The sequence below is a fragment of the Gavia stellata genome, chromosome 3 (assembly GCF_030936135.1).
Source record: "Gavia stellata isolate bGavSte3 chromosome 3, bGavSte3.hap2, whole genome shotgun sequence".
NCBI classification, from domain to species: domain Eukaryota; kingdom Metazoa; phylum Chordata; class Aves; order Gaviiformes; family Gaviidae; genus Gavia; species Gavia stellata.
Genome location: NC_082596.1, coordinates 57,758,960 through 57,777,375, shown reverse-complemented (window position 1 = coordinate 57,777,375; position 18,416 = coordinate 57,758,960). Strand labels below are relative to the sequence as shown.

General features: G+C 40.7%; 1 protein-coding gene across 1 annotated transcript in view; it reads left to right on the top strand.

The window, feature by feature from the left end:
• Positions 1-18,416, top strand: part of PIEZO2 (piezo type mechanosensitive ion channel component 2) — a 322,465-nt gene that overhangs the window by 188,838 nt on the left and 115,211 nt on the right. The window contains exons 6-7 of the mRNA XM_059815888.1: positions 4,909-5,119; positions 8,069-8,282. Of these exons, the coding sequence (XP_059671871.1) occupies positions 4,909-5,119; positions 8,069-8,282 (425 nt within the window). The remainder of the gene's footprint in view (positions 1-4,908; positions 5,120-8,068; positions 8,283-18,416) is intronic.

Genomic DNA, 18,416 nt, shown 5'->3' with positions numbered 1-18,416 from the left:
TGTTTTTCTCAGGCTTTTTAATTTTCTCACTCCTCTGTTTGTTTCCTGGTTCTGGCTGGGAGGAAATGTCAAAATGCTGCAAAAGAGGCTATTTGTGCAGCATTCATGAGCCAACTGGAAGGAGAAGGCACCCGAATTCTCATGAGAATTTATTCTTGTCAGCTTACCAGTACACGCTTGAGAAGTCTTGATAATTAATGCAGTGCATTCACAGGGATGGGAGTTGTGTCTGTTCTGAGACGTGTGTATCCTTAGTTGTAACAATTCTAGTTAGTTAAATTTTGTTGCTCTCATTATTTGCATTTTTGAAGAGTTCCATTCATATGGAACTCAAGTCAATAAATGAGCAAATTTGTGTTTACAGACACAATACCATTAAATGTAGGTACAAAGCAAGGAGTATTCTGAAGCAAGAGTGTGTTTTAGGTTGGAGTTAAGCCTTCCTGTTAGTAAATACATCTCAGGGACTAGAGGATATCTTTGTGCGGTAGTGTTTATACTGTACCAGATGAAACATTTAAAAGTTGGATGTTAATAAAGCAGCCCCCAAAGTAGCTAATGGACATTCTGGCCCTGGCCACAATAGTAGCTGCCATAGCTGCCACAGAGGCTGTACTATTTCCTTGCCTGTTCTCTATCTCAATTTGGCAGTTTAAAAAAGTGTTGTACAATAAATACTCCTGGGACTTGCACACGATTGCTGGAAAACCTAAACTGCATTTAGTTTGTTTATAAAAAGTCCTGGGGCACTGCTCTGCAGAGCAAAGGTCATGGAAACACATGTTTATGGCTTCACAAATGCTCTATACTCCTTCAATGGAGAAGTTTATTTGATTTAATCAGCATCCACAGGGATCCTGTAATTGCATAATAAGTAATTTATTATGGAAGTAAAAGTATTTTTCTAACTGTAGCCTATGTAGCATGGGTTTGTAGCTTTACACTAATCCACGTAGTAAAAAGAGCTTTGCAAAACAGTCTGACTAGAGCAATGGTGTTCTGTGATGAGTGTGTACTTGCATGGCTATTTAATCATCAGAAAGTGTTAAAACAACAGGCACATTATCACCATGTTGGATGTAAAAACTGTTCACTGTTTGCCTGCCTTCAGCAAATTGAAGTGCTCAATGTGAGAAATTGGAAAGCTGTCCCAGATAATCCAGTTGGTGGGCAGTGAATATGAGAGTGGGGGAATCCAAAGTTTGTCTTTTTGACATACACTGGACCATGACCTTTCAGCTGCTTCAGGAAAGGAACAAGGCCTTTCAGCTACTTGACTTCACCTTGGATACTGAATTACAGAGATGTTTGTATAAAAAAAAAAATCAAACCTATAGTTGTTTAGCTGTCAGTCTTTCAACTGAAATAATCACAGAATCACACAGAATCACAGAATCATTAAGGTTGGAAAAGACCTGTAAGATCATCAAGTCCAATCGTCGACTGGGTCATGAGTGACACCACTGGGAGCAGACAGAACAAGGCTAAGGATTGAGGTATCATCCTTAGAAGCACTTGCAGATAGGGAAGAGAGAGATGCGGAAGCTAACCCATCTCTTCCAGGGAGCATGCTGGTGCAAAGCCCTGGTCTCTGAAACCTTGCACAGCCTTATCATTGATAATTCAGGCTGTGCAGAAAAGTTGCAAAACAGTATGCATCTGTTCTGGAAAATCTTCCGGGACTGCAGGTTATGGTTGTTGTTGAGGATCAGGTTTTCCCATTCGCTAGCTTGTCTTAAACTGAGGAGAGCGGTTGAAGAACCACAACTCCAAACAGAGATTTGTAGTTTAAGAAGGAAAACTTGGGAAATCAGTTTGGTATTTGGTGAGGTTCAGAATGCTGAAGTTTTCTTCCAACAGCCGATGACCTCAGTAGCACCAGAAGTAGATTGTTTTTCATTTCTTGCGAGTGTTTGTGAGGTCCTAACTTTTTTGTAGAACTTGGAATTCATGTTTTCACATCTAAACAAAAGTAGAAATACAAAGAAAGTTAACTACTTTGGCACCTCATCAACTTGCAAGCTTTTAGCTATGCTTAAAGTGTGTAAGCCTCAGTCCATGGAAATTTTGGACCATCATCTGCTTCTCAGCTGTATCCTGGTCCAGTGAAATATCCTCTTTCCTAGTGCTTCTCCCTGAGCATGCTGGGTCATACGTGTCAGTACTAGATTATTAATACTGAACTCTTAAGACAAAATGTAGCCTAACGGTCCTTCAGATCAATGAAGCAGGAGTGATTAGCCTGGTCAAATTAAAAAATTACGGTCCTAGTTACCATGATAGGAAAATTCAAAGACCCACTTTGAGGAGATCAAGGTGTGAAATTGGGCGTTTGACACCTGCAGTGAGGGAGGCAGGTAGGGGGAAGAAACAGAAAAGGATATCAAGTCCCACCTTTCATTGGGCTGGTTTTATGTGGTTTTCTTACTTCTGTGTCCTCTTTTTTATTTTGTTGTTTGAAGGTATTGTGTATTTTCCTCCAATTTATACTTAAAAATATTTTCATTTTGTTCATTTTTCCCTCAAGAACATTTTCTGCTTCTGCATGGATAACATTTTATTATTTTCTTTTGTGACTCTTCAGAATTTTATTTCCTGTTCCTTCATATATGTAATTAAGTGCTATCTCAGCAATTTAGACAGAACTCCCATTCAGCTTAAGCTGTAATAAATGTATGAATCCTGTCTTCATGTTCAACGTAGATTCATGGTATTCATAGAGATATGAGTCCTGACAGTCTTCCGTGGAATAACATATATTTTGAAATTATGCCTATACATTTTTGTAAGTAATTCCACATTTTAATGCATATTGTCTTCAGCAAATTGAAAGCACTAGCTGAAGAAAAAAGGGTGTCCCTCACACAGACCCATGTATAGTAGGCGTGCCGTTTCATAACGTTTAAATGTCAAGCACTCTCACTCATTCTCTTTTGTTTGGGATATGAACATTATAGAAGGTTTCACTCTTCATACAGAGAGCACTAGAGCCAGTCAAGGAGGAGCAGGTTTGAGCCCAAAAGGACTAGATGAGGAGCAGGTTCATCTAGTAATTACAACACAAGCAGAAGTGATCATAGCTTTTGCACTTTGTATGGCTTTCTCGCTGAAACAAGTGTGTCAGAAGTTAGAGCATAATGTATCATTCAGCCTACTGTCAGCATTGTTTCTGCATATTTAAATAGCTCCTGTTTAGGTAGGAGCTCAGGTATGAGCAGCAGTGATGAACAGACAGAATGCCTCCTTGTGCTGCATGGACCGAAATGGGATGACTGCATGTTTGGGCTGCCATCTCCTCTCCAGTATTTTGCATCAGGCTCTGATAATGCATATGTTGAGAGCTCTGGAAGTGAATGGTGAGAACAGCAAAGCAATTGAAATACTAGTATACTCCATTTATAATGGGTATAGCTAGTGAAATAGCCAGATATGTCTAAGAGAAAGGTAGATTTCCCAGATCAGCCCTGCTGTATTTAATATGTATTTGATTGTCTGTAAAATATATACTCTTGAGAATAATCAGGCTTTTTCTGGGCATTCACAACATTGTTAATGCTCCAAAGCAAGAGGAGAAAGTTGGCACCAAGCTTAGAGGTGAAATGGAGGAGCCTACCGGGAATTTTGTTTCCTTTGGGAATCCAGATAATGAAATGTTACTAAGAATTTTGTTAAGTAGGTTGAGAGTTCAGCTGTTCCTACTGCAATCTTACCTGTCGGTGTGGAATTTTTTGGTGCCAAAGGTCACCAATAAATATAAAACTTCTATTCTGATGAAAAATACCAACAGTCTCTCTTTCTCACTTTCACACACAGAGGTACTGCTTGGCCAAAATGTTAGCTAATACAAGTTCAGATTAGTGCCAAAGAAGCTATGCCTTATTACACCAAGTGAGAACCTGGCTCAAAGCTATTACTTTCTTTTTTTTTTTTAAATATGCCCCTACATGTCTGTGAATGACTAATTTTTCCATAAATTGTATCTCTGGGTGGGCCTCCTGCTAATGCTGCAGATTCTCACCGTGGGTTGATGATTTAGTCTGCATCACTCAATAGCTGTGTATGTCTTCTGGTCTCCAAGATACGATGGAGACTTGATGGTGAAGGCCACTGCCAAATCCTAACAAACTGCTCAAGTATGAGGGGCCTTTACACGTTTCCTTCTTTTCCTTTTTCCGTTGTGTAGTTCTAAGCCACTGGTCTCATTTCCTCTGCTAAATTGTTGCAGATCACTCAACCTTTCACTACTTCTCTCTTGCTCACTTTTTCTCCTTTTCTTTCACTATCAGCCAATCTCACCATTTCTTATTCCCTCCCTGAGCCTCTGCTTAGTGTATTTTTTCTCTCCCAAACTTCCCTTCAGTCACCAATGAGCTATCTGTCCATTTATTTCAGCCCTTGTTGCCCTGTCTCAGTTCAGCCATATTCGCCCCATTCTAGGTTTTGCGTTTAAAGTCCAAGAAAGGGTTTGTGGGGAAGAGTTTGAAACGTGATGTTTGTTGAGGAAAATAACCAGGAAGGCACTTGTCCTTAGTGCCTGGAGCTTATACCATTGAGCCAAAGAGGGGTTTAACAGATAATAGTGAGATGGAAAGAATGCTGAGCAAACCAAACCAAATTTCATATGAAAATGAACACGCAGCCTATTGTGCACATGTAGAAGGCCTGCAGTCTTTCTCAGAGATAACCCTTAACATCCTTTTTTCTTGAGACAGATCTGAAGTGGGAGCCATCAGTGTACAACTCTAGCTTTAGTACATCTTTCGTAACTCTCTTGTTATTTGCACATAGTCAAAGATTATAAGAAGACTTCATTGTTAAATAATATACGCATGGTTTTTAATTTCAGGTTCCTTTGTGTCTCTCTCTTCCCTCTTTTGCATTCTGTTTTTTTTCCCCCACCTCCTTCAGGCTGTAAGAGAAAAGTTAGAGCCAGATGATGCTTTGATGTATGAAGAAGATCTGGATGACGAAGACTGCGGTGAAGCAGAATTTGAGGAAACCATGAAACTAAAACTGCTGCGTAGAATCACGTCCCTAGCATCCAAACTGAGGGAGTTTATTGGCAACATGATAATCACCACTGGAAAAGTTGTTGTTACAATTTTACTTGGTTCAGCAGGTTGGTGCATTTGAAAAACTTCCTCCAGAGCCTATTAGATTATGCATTTAACAAATGAGTTTTCAGTGCCTTGGCATCTGCGGGAATAACAATGGAAATTTTCAAGGGAAAAGAAATTGCTGCTGATTTTATTTAAATTAATTTTTTGTCAGGCATTGGAATATGCTGAGTTGCTTAACTTTTTTGTACTAATACTGTGTGGCTCTATCATTCCGTATATGACTTTTACAGTTACTGTTGTAACCAAATGGTGAATGGTTGCATATTATAAGTGACTATAATCTGAATTCATAGATTTGGTTCCATCACTTCCAAGTGTAAAAAGGAACTGTATCCATATTCGCATAGTCTTAAAAAAAAAAAAAAGAAAAAGAAAATATTAATAGGTTGACTATGCAGTGTGTAAAAAGAGCGATAAGCAGACTTCATGTTGGTTTTTGATGTGACTTTTTTGTTGGTTGGTAAAAGTAGCCATTTTGATATAGTATGACCAACCTTTTATAAGACATTTGATTTAGTACCACGTAATCAGCTACAGACAGAATGGAAGTGTACAAAATCACTGTAGGTTGTAATGAGTGAATTTAAAATTGGATCATGCAACTGTAAATTAGCATTTATCTGCCTACTCACATGTTTGAATGGAGTCCTTGCATATAAAGTGTATACTTAACATGTAAGTACACGACTTATAAAATGATAGCACAAAAAATGCTTAGTATTGAATGACGAGGACTGATCAAGTGTGGGTCTTTTAGTAAGGCAGGCTCTTTCAGTAAGGTAAGATTATCTGACAGCCTTACATGTAGCCAAATGTAAAGTAATAAATCTAAAAAGGGAAAAAAAATAGGTTATGTGGATCACCATGGTACCTGACATCAGGGAAGAGAGATGCTGTAAGAAAAAAAAAAAGGCGTGGTAAGTATAGGCAAATAAATATGGTTTCAGTGCCATTCTGAAGTTGCATGGGTGAACATCAGCCAGGGAGGCTGAAGCAGAAGGATCCCGCAGCAGTGGCAGGGGCAATTTCTTCTGAGTGGCATGGGGCAGCTTGTCTGAGGGACTCCAACACACACCGACAGTCAGGAGGTGTTCGGAGCAGAGTTAAAAAAAAAGGAATTGAGGTCTAGGAAGCCTGTATTCCAGAGAGAAGCTTCGAGCTTAATTAGTTAAATACTTCCTTACTTCCCGTGCCAAGAAAAAAAAAAGATGGTGATTTGACTGCAGCCTTAAAGTACTGACAAAGGTACAAAGTGCCTACATTTTTTTAACAGGCATCTCATCTAGTAGAAGTTATAATATGAGCCAATAGTTAAGTGGTAAACCTAGGAAATTTCAGACCAGAAATAAATTTTGAATTTTTCACAGCCAGATTAATTTGCCATAATAAAAAACTTTTTAATGGATATATGTATTCTTCTTCTCCTAAAGTGTTTAAAGACAACGTATCTCTTTGAAAGAAGAAAGGAAATAGTTACAGCCTTGAGGCAGAAATTGCTGGGTGAAGTTTTACAGCCTCCATCACGAAGGCAGTCACAATAGATGATCCCTGTGGTCCTGTCGTGCTTTTAAACCTGTGAGCCTGTGGAAACATCAGCAGGTTATACGCTTGAGCAGAGACAAAGCACCCTAGTCTAAAGACTTGGTCTAAAGTATGATGTGAAAGGATGAGATGATGAAGCTCAGGCAAAATGACCGTGGACAAGAGTCCTTACAGTACACATACTTTGCCCAGCATCACATGGTTGTGACCACCCCAGCTTTTGACAATTTCTGCCAGTAAAATCCAGCGTGAAGCCTCCTGTCTCCTGATAGCCTCCCTCTCTCCTTCCCCCTTGCAAGGACTCTGCTCTGCAAAGGTTGTGGGTGGAAATGCACAGGGCCACCATTCGGGCATATCCCAAGTCTGTCTGGGCAGTGCCTGGACTCAGTCCAACCAGGGCCTGACCCCCAGAACACTGCCCCCAAAACCATGGCAAGCTGGCACTTGGCAAGGCGCAAGTCCTCCTGCCGGAGTGGCCGGCCCAGCTGCAAGGCTAGTGGGCATACCAGAGCCACGGGCCACCGGGAGCCTGCAGGTCTGTCCTGAAGGAAGGTGGCTCTTAGACACGCACTAGTGAAAAACTTTAAAATAAATTGAGGCAGGCATCCCTATTAGCTTCAATACTGTTACTGTAGAGACTCCACTGGACTGCTATGCTGGATGTAAGCTCTCATGTAATTTTCTCCTGGTTTCCACTGTTAGACACGTATGTCTTCCCTCGCTTACTTTCGTAGGCTATCCACAGAGCACTGGGTCTCCTTCACCACAAGTGAAATACTCTGCTACATGTGCAAGAGCAAAACCAATATACATATGTAAGACAGCGGAGTCTTTGTCATGTGCAAATTACAAGTGTCTATGAGTTAAAAATTAAGAAAAATCAAACATTTGCTGAATATCCTCTAGATACCTTTTATTTTCAGTATATGCATCTTGGTTTTTTCATTTTTAATAACTCAATATATCTCAAGATTTATATGAGAAGGCTTTTCACTGTTCATCCATCATGCCATTTTAGCATCTTGTACTTAAAACTCATTTTAAAATCGAATACATCAGCGTTCTCAGGCACAGTGCCTCTGTTGGCTGGCCTCGCAGCCACATTTCTGGTTTTCTCCATGCTTTGTGAAACATCTTTACAAAGAGAAGATTTCATCTTGAAGGAAGGCTGGGAGAGTGGTTGTGTACTAAGTGCTAAGGTATGGCATAAGTGAACTGAACAAAAAAAAAAAGAGGATCCTTTTCTTCTAGTCTCAAAGCTAATAGCAGTCTTAAGAGCTAATTGTAATAATTAGCATAAACACTAATTGGATTAAATTGTTTAATACACTTCTTGTCAAACTTAAGGTTTAAAAAATGCTGATATTCCCACACCTTTCCAACCCTCCATGTTTCTATTTTCGCAGGTATGATGGTGCCATCTTTGACCTCAGCTGTGTATTTCTTTGTATTTTTGGGCCTGTGCACATGGTGGTCCTGTTGCCAAGCATTTGATCCGCTGATATTCAGCTGCCTGTGTGTACTAATGGCTATATTCAGTGCAGGGCACTTGATTGGACTTTATCTGTACCAGCTACAGTTCTTTCAGGAGGTTGTTCCACCAAAAGATTTCTATGCCAGGTGAGAGAAATTCCTTTCCTGTTTAATTGTGGGCATATGATGCAATGATTTGTTATCACATGTTGATGCAAATGGTCTTCCACATAATGCTTTGACAAATTTTATGCATAGCTTAATATTCAGTCTTGGAAGAGTCAAAATGTTTCAGACTGAATGGTTTTGGATGATGGAAGTCCTGTCTGGGCAATTGTGTAGAGAGAACTAGGGCAGGTTAGGAGGGGAAGGTGATTTTTGTTTTGTTCAGAGTGCACCCTCAGCAAGTTTGCTGATGGCACCAAGTTGGGTGGGAGTGTTGATCTGCTTGAGGGTAGAAAGGCTCTGCAGAGGGATCTGGACAGGCTGGATGGATGGGCAAAGGCCAACTGGATGAAGTTCAACAAGGCCAAGTGCCGGGTCCTGCACTTGGGTCACAACAACCCCATGCAACGCTACAGGCTTGGGGAAGAGTGGCTGGAAAGCTGCCCAGCAGAAAAGGACCTGGGGGTGTAGACTGACAGCCGGCTGAATATGAGCCAGCAGTGTGCCCAGGTGGCCAAGAAGGCCAATGGCATCCTGGCCTGTATCAGAAATAGTGTGGCCAGCAGGAGTAGGGAGGTGATCGTGCCCCTGTACTCGGCGCTGGTGAGGCCAAACCTCAAATCCTGTGTTCAGTTTTGGGCCCCTCCCTACAATAAAGACATTGAGGTGCTGGAGCGTGTCCAGAGAAGGGCGATGAAGCTGGTGAGGGGTCTGGAGCACAAGTCTTATGAGGAGCAGCTGAGGGAACTGGGGTTGTTCAGCCTGGAGAAGAGGAGGCTGAGGGGAGACCTCATCGCTCTCTACAACTACCTGAAAGGAGGTTGCAGAGAGGTGGGTGTTGGTCTCTTCTCCCAAGTGATGAGTGACAGGACAAGAGGAAATGGCCTCAAGTTGTGCCAGGGGAGGTTCAGTCTGGATATTGGGAAAAATGTCTTTACTGAGAGAGTGGTGAGACACTGGAATAAGCTGCCCAGGGAAGTGGTGGAGTCACCCTCCCTGGAGGTGTTCAAGGAACGTGTGGATGAGGCACTGTGGGACATGGTTCAGTGGGCATGGTGGTGTTTGTTGGTTGATGGTTGGACTTGATGATCTTACAGGTCTTTTCCAACCTTAGTGATTCTGTGATCCTCAGATGTGAGTGACAACTATTTGGCTGAGACGGGAGATAGAGGAAATCAGTGGCAGCACTGAGGCAAAGGCAGTGTACACATGCATATTTCTGGTAGAGGAAAAGAAATGTTCTAAGTCATATGTCTTACTTAACTGGGGCAAGATGCATGTGTAGTGCCATCCTTGTGTGTAGAGACTGAGGGCTGCTGTGGTACTTCACCTGCTGTGCATGCTACTAGTCTGTTAATACAAAAATTCTCTGTGGTCATGCAGAACATGCCGGTCTTACATTCCTAGTGACAGCTACATCACTTAAGTCAAAAAGCAGCATTTCTAGTTACTGCTGCAGTAAATATTGATTGGATGTGATTTCACTGACCCTTTCATTTTTTTACATGCTTTTATACTGTAATCTAAAATAAGATAAAGTAATAGATGTATTTTACTCATTACTAGTTTGTTTTTTTCTGCTGAATTATGATTGCAAAATGATTTTATGCTATGTATTTTTAGTGTTGTAGTAATCCTTACATTAAACTAAATGTAAACCTTAACTTTATTTCTAGTAAGCCTACGTTCCTTTTAAGTATTATAAGTTGAAGTTGAAAGGATATTAGGTGTACTGGGGAGAATCAGTTAATGGTTTATATCTCAGTGCACCATTAAAAGCAGTAAAAAATGAGCTGCCTAACTACAGCAGCTGGTACTTTAGTACTTGTTTTGACGTTTTATTTAGTAGGGTTAATAGATGTGTGTTTTGTGATGTCAGAATTGCTAACCTGAGGAGGATGATTGGGAGGGCATAACATTACCTGAAAAATTGAAAAAGGTCTGCTTAGTTTAGATTCTTTTGTGCCACCTAGAGGTCAAGGTAGGAGAATGGATGATTTCTAGTACTAAGCAGGTAAAATGCTCACAACTTCCCTAAAACCTTTATATTACTTTCTCTATGTATTAAGAAAAGAAAGAAAACATGGCTTCAAAATTCTCAAGTATTTGGCTATGAGGATATAATCTCACAATGTTTTACCACCTCACAGCAATAACAGTTTCTCAAGGAGAGGAAGTATGTGTTTCATAACATTTTGCTAGAATATGTGAAACTCTTTTCATATGCATCATTTGTAAAAGTCCCTTTTTTCTTTTTAACATTTTCATTATTATTTTCAATTACTTCAATTTTAATTTGCTTTAATTTTCAATTAATTCAGTCTCAAACTTATTTCTTGCATTAGGGGTTTTTTTTGTCAATAGTGTAATTCTACATTTTATGATAAAATTTCATTCAGTACAAGTATGCCGCTTTAACTTAGTCACTAATTTTTGAAATTAAAAAATCTGATTGCAAGTATGTTGTCTTTGCCTCATTGTAGAAAGAAAAAGCACCTTCATAGTTTGGATTAAAAAAAGTCCCAGTGTTGGACTTTGGAGTATGTACTGACCTTTTTGTATGCAGAAAATGATGTTATCTTCTTGCAGACTTTCTCTTGAACTGGTACTGTTGGGTACTTTGCCTTTTATATATGATATCATGTGAGGGACTGATGTTCTAAATTGCATAGGAAATTATGTTTGAATATACAAAACACCGATGACAATTCAACAGAAGGTGCGGTAATGCGGTAAATATATCTTCCTTGTTTCTTTAATTGCAGTTCTTTCTGCTGTGGATTTACTCTGATCTGCTTTCAGGGAGATGTGTTTGAATAGCATCAAGACAGGTGTTATCAGTGCTTGGAAGTGCAAATCTGAGTGTGAGGAGAAGCCACTAATATGATTTTTAATGATTGGAGTAGGACTGGTGTATAAGCAGTGGCTAGAGGAGGAAAATGAGAGACACATATATGGGAATGGTGCAAAAAAAATTACAGCATTTTTCATCCTAGAAGAAATTTGATACCTTGCTATTTTATGTACCATCTTGGTTTGAAGCAGAGCTAACTATGCAGAGTTCCCATCAATACTAGTGGGTGGCTTACGTGGGTAAATTATATACTGAGAAAAAAATCTGATTCCCCAAATTCTTCTCTGTTATTGTCACCCAGAATATGGTGTTTAATGTCTTTTTAGAAGAGGAGAACAGCAGATCCTTCTCATACTTACTCCGTTGTATGAACTCTTCTTAGTTAGTTGCAATAAACTCACTGTATGAAAAAAAATAGAGCAGGTACATGTATTTGCATGTGTTATCTTCAGTACCATTACAAACAGACCTTTATCCATATATGAAGGGGAGCTGAAACATAAGGAAGAAGGGCTTTTATTTATCTGTAAAGTTTTGGGGGCTTGATCCCCAGGTTAAGCTCTCCTCAGATGCAAGGGCAGATGTGAAAACTACTCCTGTTGGGCTGCTGGTGGATATTATTTCTCTCCCAGAGCCTATGGGTGGCATTTTAAAAAGCTGCTAGCATTGGTATTTCTGAGTTTGAGTTCTGAAATTGACAAGAAGTGTACAAGCTGTTTCTGATCAATAAAAAATGTGCTGTCTCTAAATAGTAATGCATTCAGCTTGCCGCTGCATCGACTGATTTCAGACTAAATGAAGTTAAACTATACCCAAACAAGCTGGAAAGTTCTCAAGTTAACAGTATCTTTCAGCTAAGATTTGCATCATCCTTGTGCTGTTCCTTCCTTTTAAGAACCCTTCAACTCAAAATTCAGCACTTACGATTGTAAGAAGTGACTGAACAGTGTCACCAGAAGAAAGCAGTTTTCTTGAAAGGGATAGTCTGCAGTCTGGTGAATTTAAATATTTTGCCCTGAAACCTTATGACATTCTGCAAGATAAGTACTTCCCCCCAAAACAGGATACTATGATAACATAGCCCTGTGTATTTACTATAGTGCTATTAGCAAACATGAAGGCACCGATCTCCTGCAAAGTTTCAGATCTACTGTTGTGGCTTTCTGGTTCTGCGATGTGCAGATAGAAATGGCATAAAGGCAGACACCCACCTAAATGCCATCCAGTGCACACTAGGATCTGCAGATTGAAAAATGTATAGGGTACTGAAAAGTCTGAAGTATAGCTGATGTGTCAGGGGTAGGCATGCTAGCGGCAGAGCTTGCAGGATGCTGCCTCTGCCAGTAACAGCTTTTCTTCTCTAGACCAGCCCACAGTGGAGAAGTGAGCAGCAGTTGTTCAAGGCAGTGCTCTGCCTGCCTTGGAAAGCATGGTCCTATATGGCGCAGGAGGACCAGCGTACATAAGACTCAATCTACCCTTCAGTTAGGAGTTACCTAGTTGCATAAATTAACACTGGTTAATTACCAACTGATGTCTGTCAAATAAAATGTCCACACATTTAAAATGGGTATCTTCTGTCTTGACTTGCTGTCGTATTGCAAAATTGATTTACAGAGATGGGAAAACAATAGCAAGAAGTATCCTTTTAAAGCAAAATTCAGAAAATATCATATTTCTGCCATAAAACTCTTTTCACCTGAGTTAACAAAAACAAGTCAATGAGCTGAAATGATTTTAGAAATTATGTACACAGTGCCACAGCCTGAAAAAATATGCAATAATATGTTTGCCATTTTTCAGATTGCTGCCTCCTTTCTTCCTGATGTTGTTTATTTTGGCAAAAGAATGTAATTGGGGCAATGATAAGGCCTTGCCAACATGAAGAAGTAGGATCAGTGCAGCGGTATGAAGTTTATCCTGAGACAGTAAAGTTATTCCTGTCCAAAACTGTGCTTATAAGCGTATTCATTTAAAGATCCAGTAATCCAATGTAAATGAAAACCTATGTGCTTTCTTAGAGTTTTAGGTCTGTTTTGTATTGCTTGTAGTTTTCAGGCAAGTAATGTTCAAAATAGTTTAAATACAAATGGTTTCATCTATGGGAAGGCATCACCCTTATAAAGTGTGGCAAACCTAGGAGTCCAGGGAGTGTCATCCACTTCACAGTGGTACGTTATTTCACACCTTCTTTAAGGGAATGGGAATTTGGAATTACACAACTGATTGCTTTGTTACAACCTGAGTGGGCAAGTCTAATCTAAGGCTGTCTTTTCAACAGGAAATTTTCATCTGAAAGATGCCTATAAATCTCTTTAAGCAGGACTTTTAAAATAGGTTTTACAGGGATTAGTAATAAGCTTGCTTAAATGACTCTTATTTTTGGAGGGAGTGTTATATTGGTATTTGCTACAGATGGTAGATTCAGAATATCCAGTTTGTTTTCAGATCTATCTAAGATGAGTCCAGTCCAAAATCCTGCATTTGAACTTCCCTGAAAGTTTTGATCTAGATTCAGAATTTGTAGCCCAAGTGCTCTGTTTATCCAGGGTAATAAATGAATAAATGCTTAAGCACAGTCTCAAAAATATTCCTGGAGTTGTCAGATCAGGGTGGGACATCCAGCTATATTTTTTTTTTCTAAATTAGAGGCTAAGTGTGCTAATAAAATCTCAGCAGGGGGAGCAGATATTGCCAAAATAGCAAGATGTAGCTGATTGATTACCTTCTTGGCAGTGTCTCACCTCTCTCCAGGGCAAGGCACTGATCTCCTGCTGCTTTTGTAGCTCCGCTGGAGCCAAGAGCTGGGCAATGTGTTTCACCTGGGCTGCGGCCACTGTTAGTCCTTGCTGCAGACTATCTTTGGCACCTGTCTCGAAGGTGGCTCACCTCTGAGAGGCAGAATATTCTTACCCCTGTATGAATTTCTGAGGTTTTTGGGGTTGCCTTGTAACCTGGTCATAAGCCCGTGTTTGACAAAACGGAGTATTTGAAGTTCATTTATGTATCCTATATTGAGCTGCCCCTTGGCTGCAACAGCTTTCATGCCTTCTGCCTGATATTTTAGCCACTTACCAGCATGGTACTGCAGCACCCGCTGCCAGGGCAGAGCCCCCTGGATGCATGCCATGTAAAGGCACTGCACTGCCCTGCTCTTTCCATCATCCTCTGTCAACAAAAGCACACTTTGTAGTCGCAGAGCATGATCCAAACCATGCCAGACTAGCCACCACGTTTGTCATGATGACTAGGTTAGGTTTGAGAGCTGGGATTTCTCTCTTGCAGAGGAAGAGAAGTTAGCTAATTGACTTTATTCTTACGGAAGTTTTGCAGCGGAGTTTCATATTAGCTGTAAAATGTACCACATCTTAGGAGACTATTAATTCTACTTAGAAGGCTTTAGCCTCTGTGCTTTGTTAGAACTTTATCTTCAGCTTCATTATATTTTTTTAAATTATTTTGCAAAGGAAGTGAATTATTCTGTTAACAGCTTAGAAATGCAAGTTCAGACTCCCGTTGACGAAAGACAGTAATTATGCTTGCTATTATCATAATCTCTTTCTAAACTACGAGGTAGCCCAGGGCAGGTGGACTAATCTGGGCTCCCTTTCCCATGAAAGGCTGGATGAGATGATCTTTTGAGGACCCTGCCAACATGGGCTGTTCTATGATTCTGTCATTCTAAGTGCTCTTCTGAATTGCATGATTCTGCGAAAGATGTTTTGTCACACGATTTTGTGCACCATACAAAGTGAGTTTCTCAATATTATGCTAGGAAATGTTTCTGTACTACACAGTAAACAGTTCGTTTGCTGTCAGCTGAACCATCAGAGTCTGTGTTGTCTTCATTTTTTAATAACTACTTAATAATGTATATCCAGATTCACACCTATAGCTGTTACTGGTGAGCAGACAGTTACCAGAATTCATGGCAGCATGGCAGAAGCATTGAAAATACAGGTGAACCAAGGAATACTGGAAAATTCACAGTAAATCTTCTAACATTCCCCATTACATTTGTTTCTCCTTCCTAAGAGGAAGGTCTACTGGTTCTTAACAAACCTTGCATATTATTTAGTTCCCTTTTAGTGTCTTACTTCACTGGAACAAACTGGTGTGGTTTATATCAGAAACTGCTCAAGATGACTGACAAGAAAAGAATCCTATTTAGGGAACCCAGCTCAGAATTTCATTACGAATTGAACTTTTTGCAAGACTGAAAATGACGAATGTAATTTTTGACTGTTTTGAGTTTTGCACTTTTAACCATTCTGATAGCACTGTCTGGAATATCCAAATCTGATAGTAGAACCAGTGTTGGAGTTCCCAGTCAGTCGTAGCAAGAAAGCCTTGGAAACGTTGCAAAACTACTCGCTGTTGTGAGTTGTCTCCAGCTTAGTGTCTGCCACACGGGCATTTGGAGATTCATCCAAAATTAATTCACCTCTTTCAACGCTTATTTAGAGGGATTCCTTGGAGAGTCACTCATCGGCGGGCATGTAATAAATGTCCATACTGCGCTCACTTTATAGGGGAGTTGTACTCAACATTGATTTAAAATAGTTAGCTCAGGTTTTGGTGGAAGTCCAGTGGTGACAACAGGAAGTCAGTGCAAACTTATCCAGCTTTACTAGGGAGAATTTGTAGCCCTTGCTGGTCTTTACACGGTTATTAATACTCATCTCTTTTTGCTACATACTGCAGTTCTTTAAAATCTGCAAATTCTTGTTTGTGCCAGGATTTACAGCATGTCTGAAACTTTCTGAGAAAAACAACAGATGAACTAGTAAGTAAACGGCAGCAATTTCTCTGGCAGAGCAGCCCTTCGCAGCTTCCCTGGCAGTCTGCGCGGCGGTGGCTCTCCATCCCCATGGCAGAGCCGTTGGTGTTCACCATAACTGCTGCCTTGCGTGAAGGGCCAAATTTAGCCTTGGAAGAAGCAGGCACAACTTTATTCATGTTACTGGTGTTGCACCACGGGTGATTTACAACCCTCTATCTTCCCCTGGATTTGAAAGGGACGTAAACCGAGAGACATGCTAAGACCTTTTGAAAACAACGGCTGTCTGCACGCGGGAAAGACCAGTTTCTGAGCTGTGTTTTGCTGCAGCAGTGAGCCTGCGACCTGTGAGCTCTCTGGCAGGCTGGCGGGGGCTGGCCCTGGCCACAGGTGGTTCTCGTTAGTGGGGAGAGGGAAGCCTTGGCGCTCCCAACAACGTGTATGCTCTATCCGGAAACTGAGTTTAAGCTGCAAACATAAAAATCAGTCACCGTCACATGACATAATGTTGGCGAATTGCCACTTCCTTGCTGTCTCCTGCCCCCAAATAGCCGTGTGTTACCATAAGAACAGCCGAAGGTGCCTCTTTCTTAGGATGCGTTGAAATGTCGGGATGAGAGGGTCAGAGGGAAATGACAGAGGTTTTACAAGTGCTGATGTATCCTGATAAACTGTGCTGCTGATTCTGATTTGAAATGGGTGTGCAATTGCTCTTGTAACAGAGCCTTCCCACTTTTGCATCCACTAACCCATCTGACTGGCGTGGGACCAGCACACCTCTCTGCTAACAGAAGCTCTGCTCATCGTCAGGGAGAGCTGGATCACTCCACTCCCCCATATACACCATGCGTCTGCCTATGTGTATCTCATTCGCACACTGACACTTGAACACAGACTCCCTGCCCGTCACAGGCTGTCCTGTGTGGACATGCAGAGGATGATTGTGAAGAAGCGACCCTTTAACTTTCTTTTCGTATGTTTAAGGAACACAGGTCTGCATGCTATGATCATTGAGCAAGTGTCTGAAAAAAAGGACAGAGAAGGGATGGACAGACATCAACCCCTCTCCTCCTGCCAGATTTGGATGACTATTGCTTTTTGGTATTAGGAGATGTGAATTATAACTAGGAAACTTCTCTTGGCATTCTAAGCTTGTCTTTACTGTTTTCTTGAGGTCTGCTCACTAGCCTTTGTTTTCATACTCTGGCGTGCCCAGAAATCGTGATGACAAATATTTAGCACTTATGTAGCTCTTTGTGTTTTCAGCTCAATACATAAACATTGACAAATGAATCATCCCACATTCCTCAGAGGTAGTACAAAAGGCAGTCCTGGCTAACCTCAGTCAAGCACACGCCAGGGAGTTAGTCCTTGTCTGCACGAGAGGCCGTCTCCATCAGTTTCTCTAAATACTCAGAGTGGATGTGCTTAATCTCTTGTTTATGTTCATTTAGCTGAAGTTGGGAACTTACAGATAAAAACTGAGCCAATCAGCTACAGTTTATAACCGATTTAAAATCAGCTATGTTATACAGCTTTGGTTTTGAAATTAGTTAATTAGGTATTTTCTCCACATTTCCCAAGGCTTATTGTTCATTATCCCATTATCTTCTTTCCTATAACTTGCTATTTTATTTTCTTTTTCTATTTAATAACTTGCTATTTTATTTTCTTTTTCTATTTAAAAACAAATGAGAATCGTAACTTGCATTTCTGCCTTAGTGCGTTCTCTGCTAAAAAAGAATATCTTCTTTGCTCATATTTTCTACTGCAGAATCTCTTAATTTAGGTATCAATCACTCCTGCTTTTTTTTCATTCCGTTTCACCGCCAGCTGAGTAAGTGGAAAATCTTTTATCCTCTGCATGCATCACTGAACCTAGCAGACTGTCCCAGTGTGACTGAAAAGTATCATCATTCCCTTTCAGAGGTGGAAAAATTCCCTAACAGAAGAGTTAGATGAATTGCATAACCCCCCCAGATAGACAGAGCTTGGAGTAAAACCCAAAGTTTTTGGCTGCAGTCTGCGTCCTTAGGTTCCTAGATCACAAACCAAGTTACCTCCAAGTTAAAATGAGTATGAAGCTACGCTTTAAAACAATTTCTGTTCTTCTGCATCTGCATTCTAAGAGGTAACAGTAAATCTCTTAAGCTGGCAGGCACTTGCCTGGCTAGTTGTTGTACAGGTCACTTGCACGTTCTGGTCAGGTAACACCACCCGGCTAAATGCTGATGCTCACCGGGGTTATTTGAACATGGTCTCCTTTTCCGAAATGATTTCTGCTGAAGCTTTACGCTCACTGGACTAGCTGTGTAAATGCATCCGTCCTTCTCCCAGCACCTGAGCTTAGGGAAAGAAGGCCGTCTGTGGGCTGCACTACCTGTTTGAGTTTTGGGAGCAGGCCGTCCTCCTTTCACATCCCCTGCTCTGCCTGTGTGAGACTTTCTGAGGTGGGACTGTTGGCTCCTTTCCTTTCAGCAGC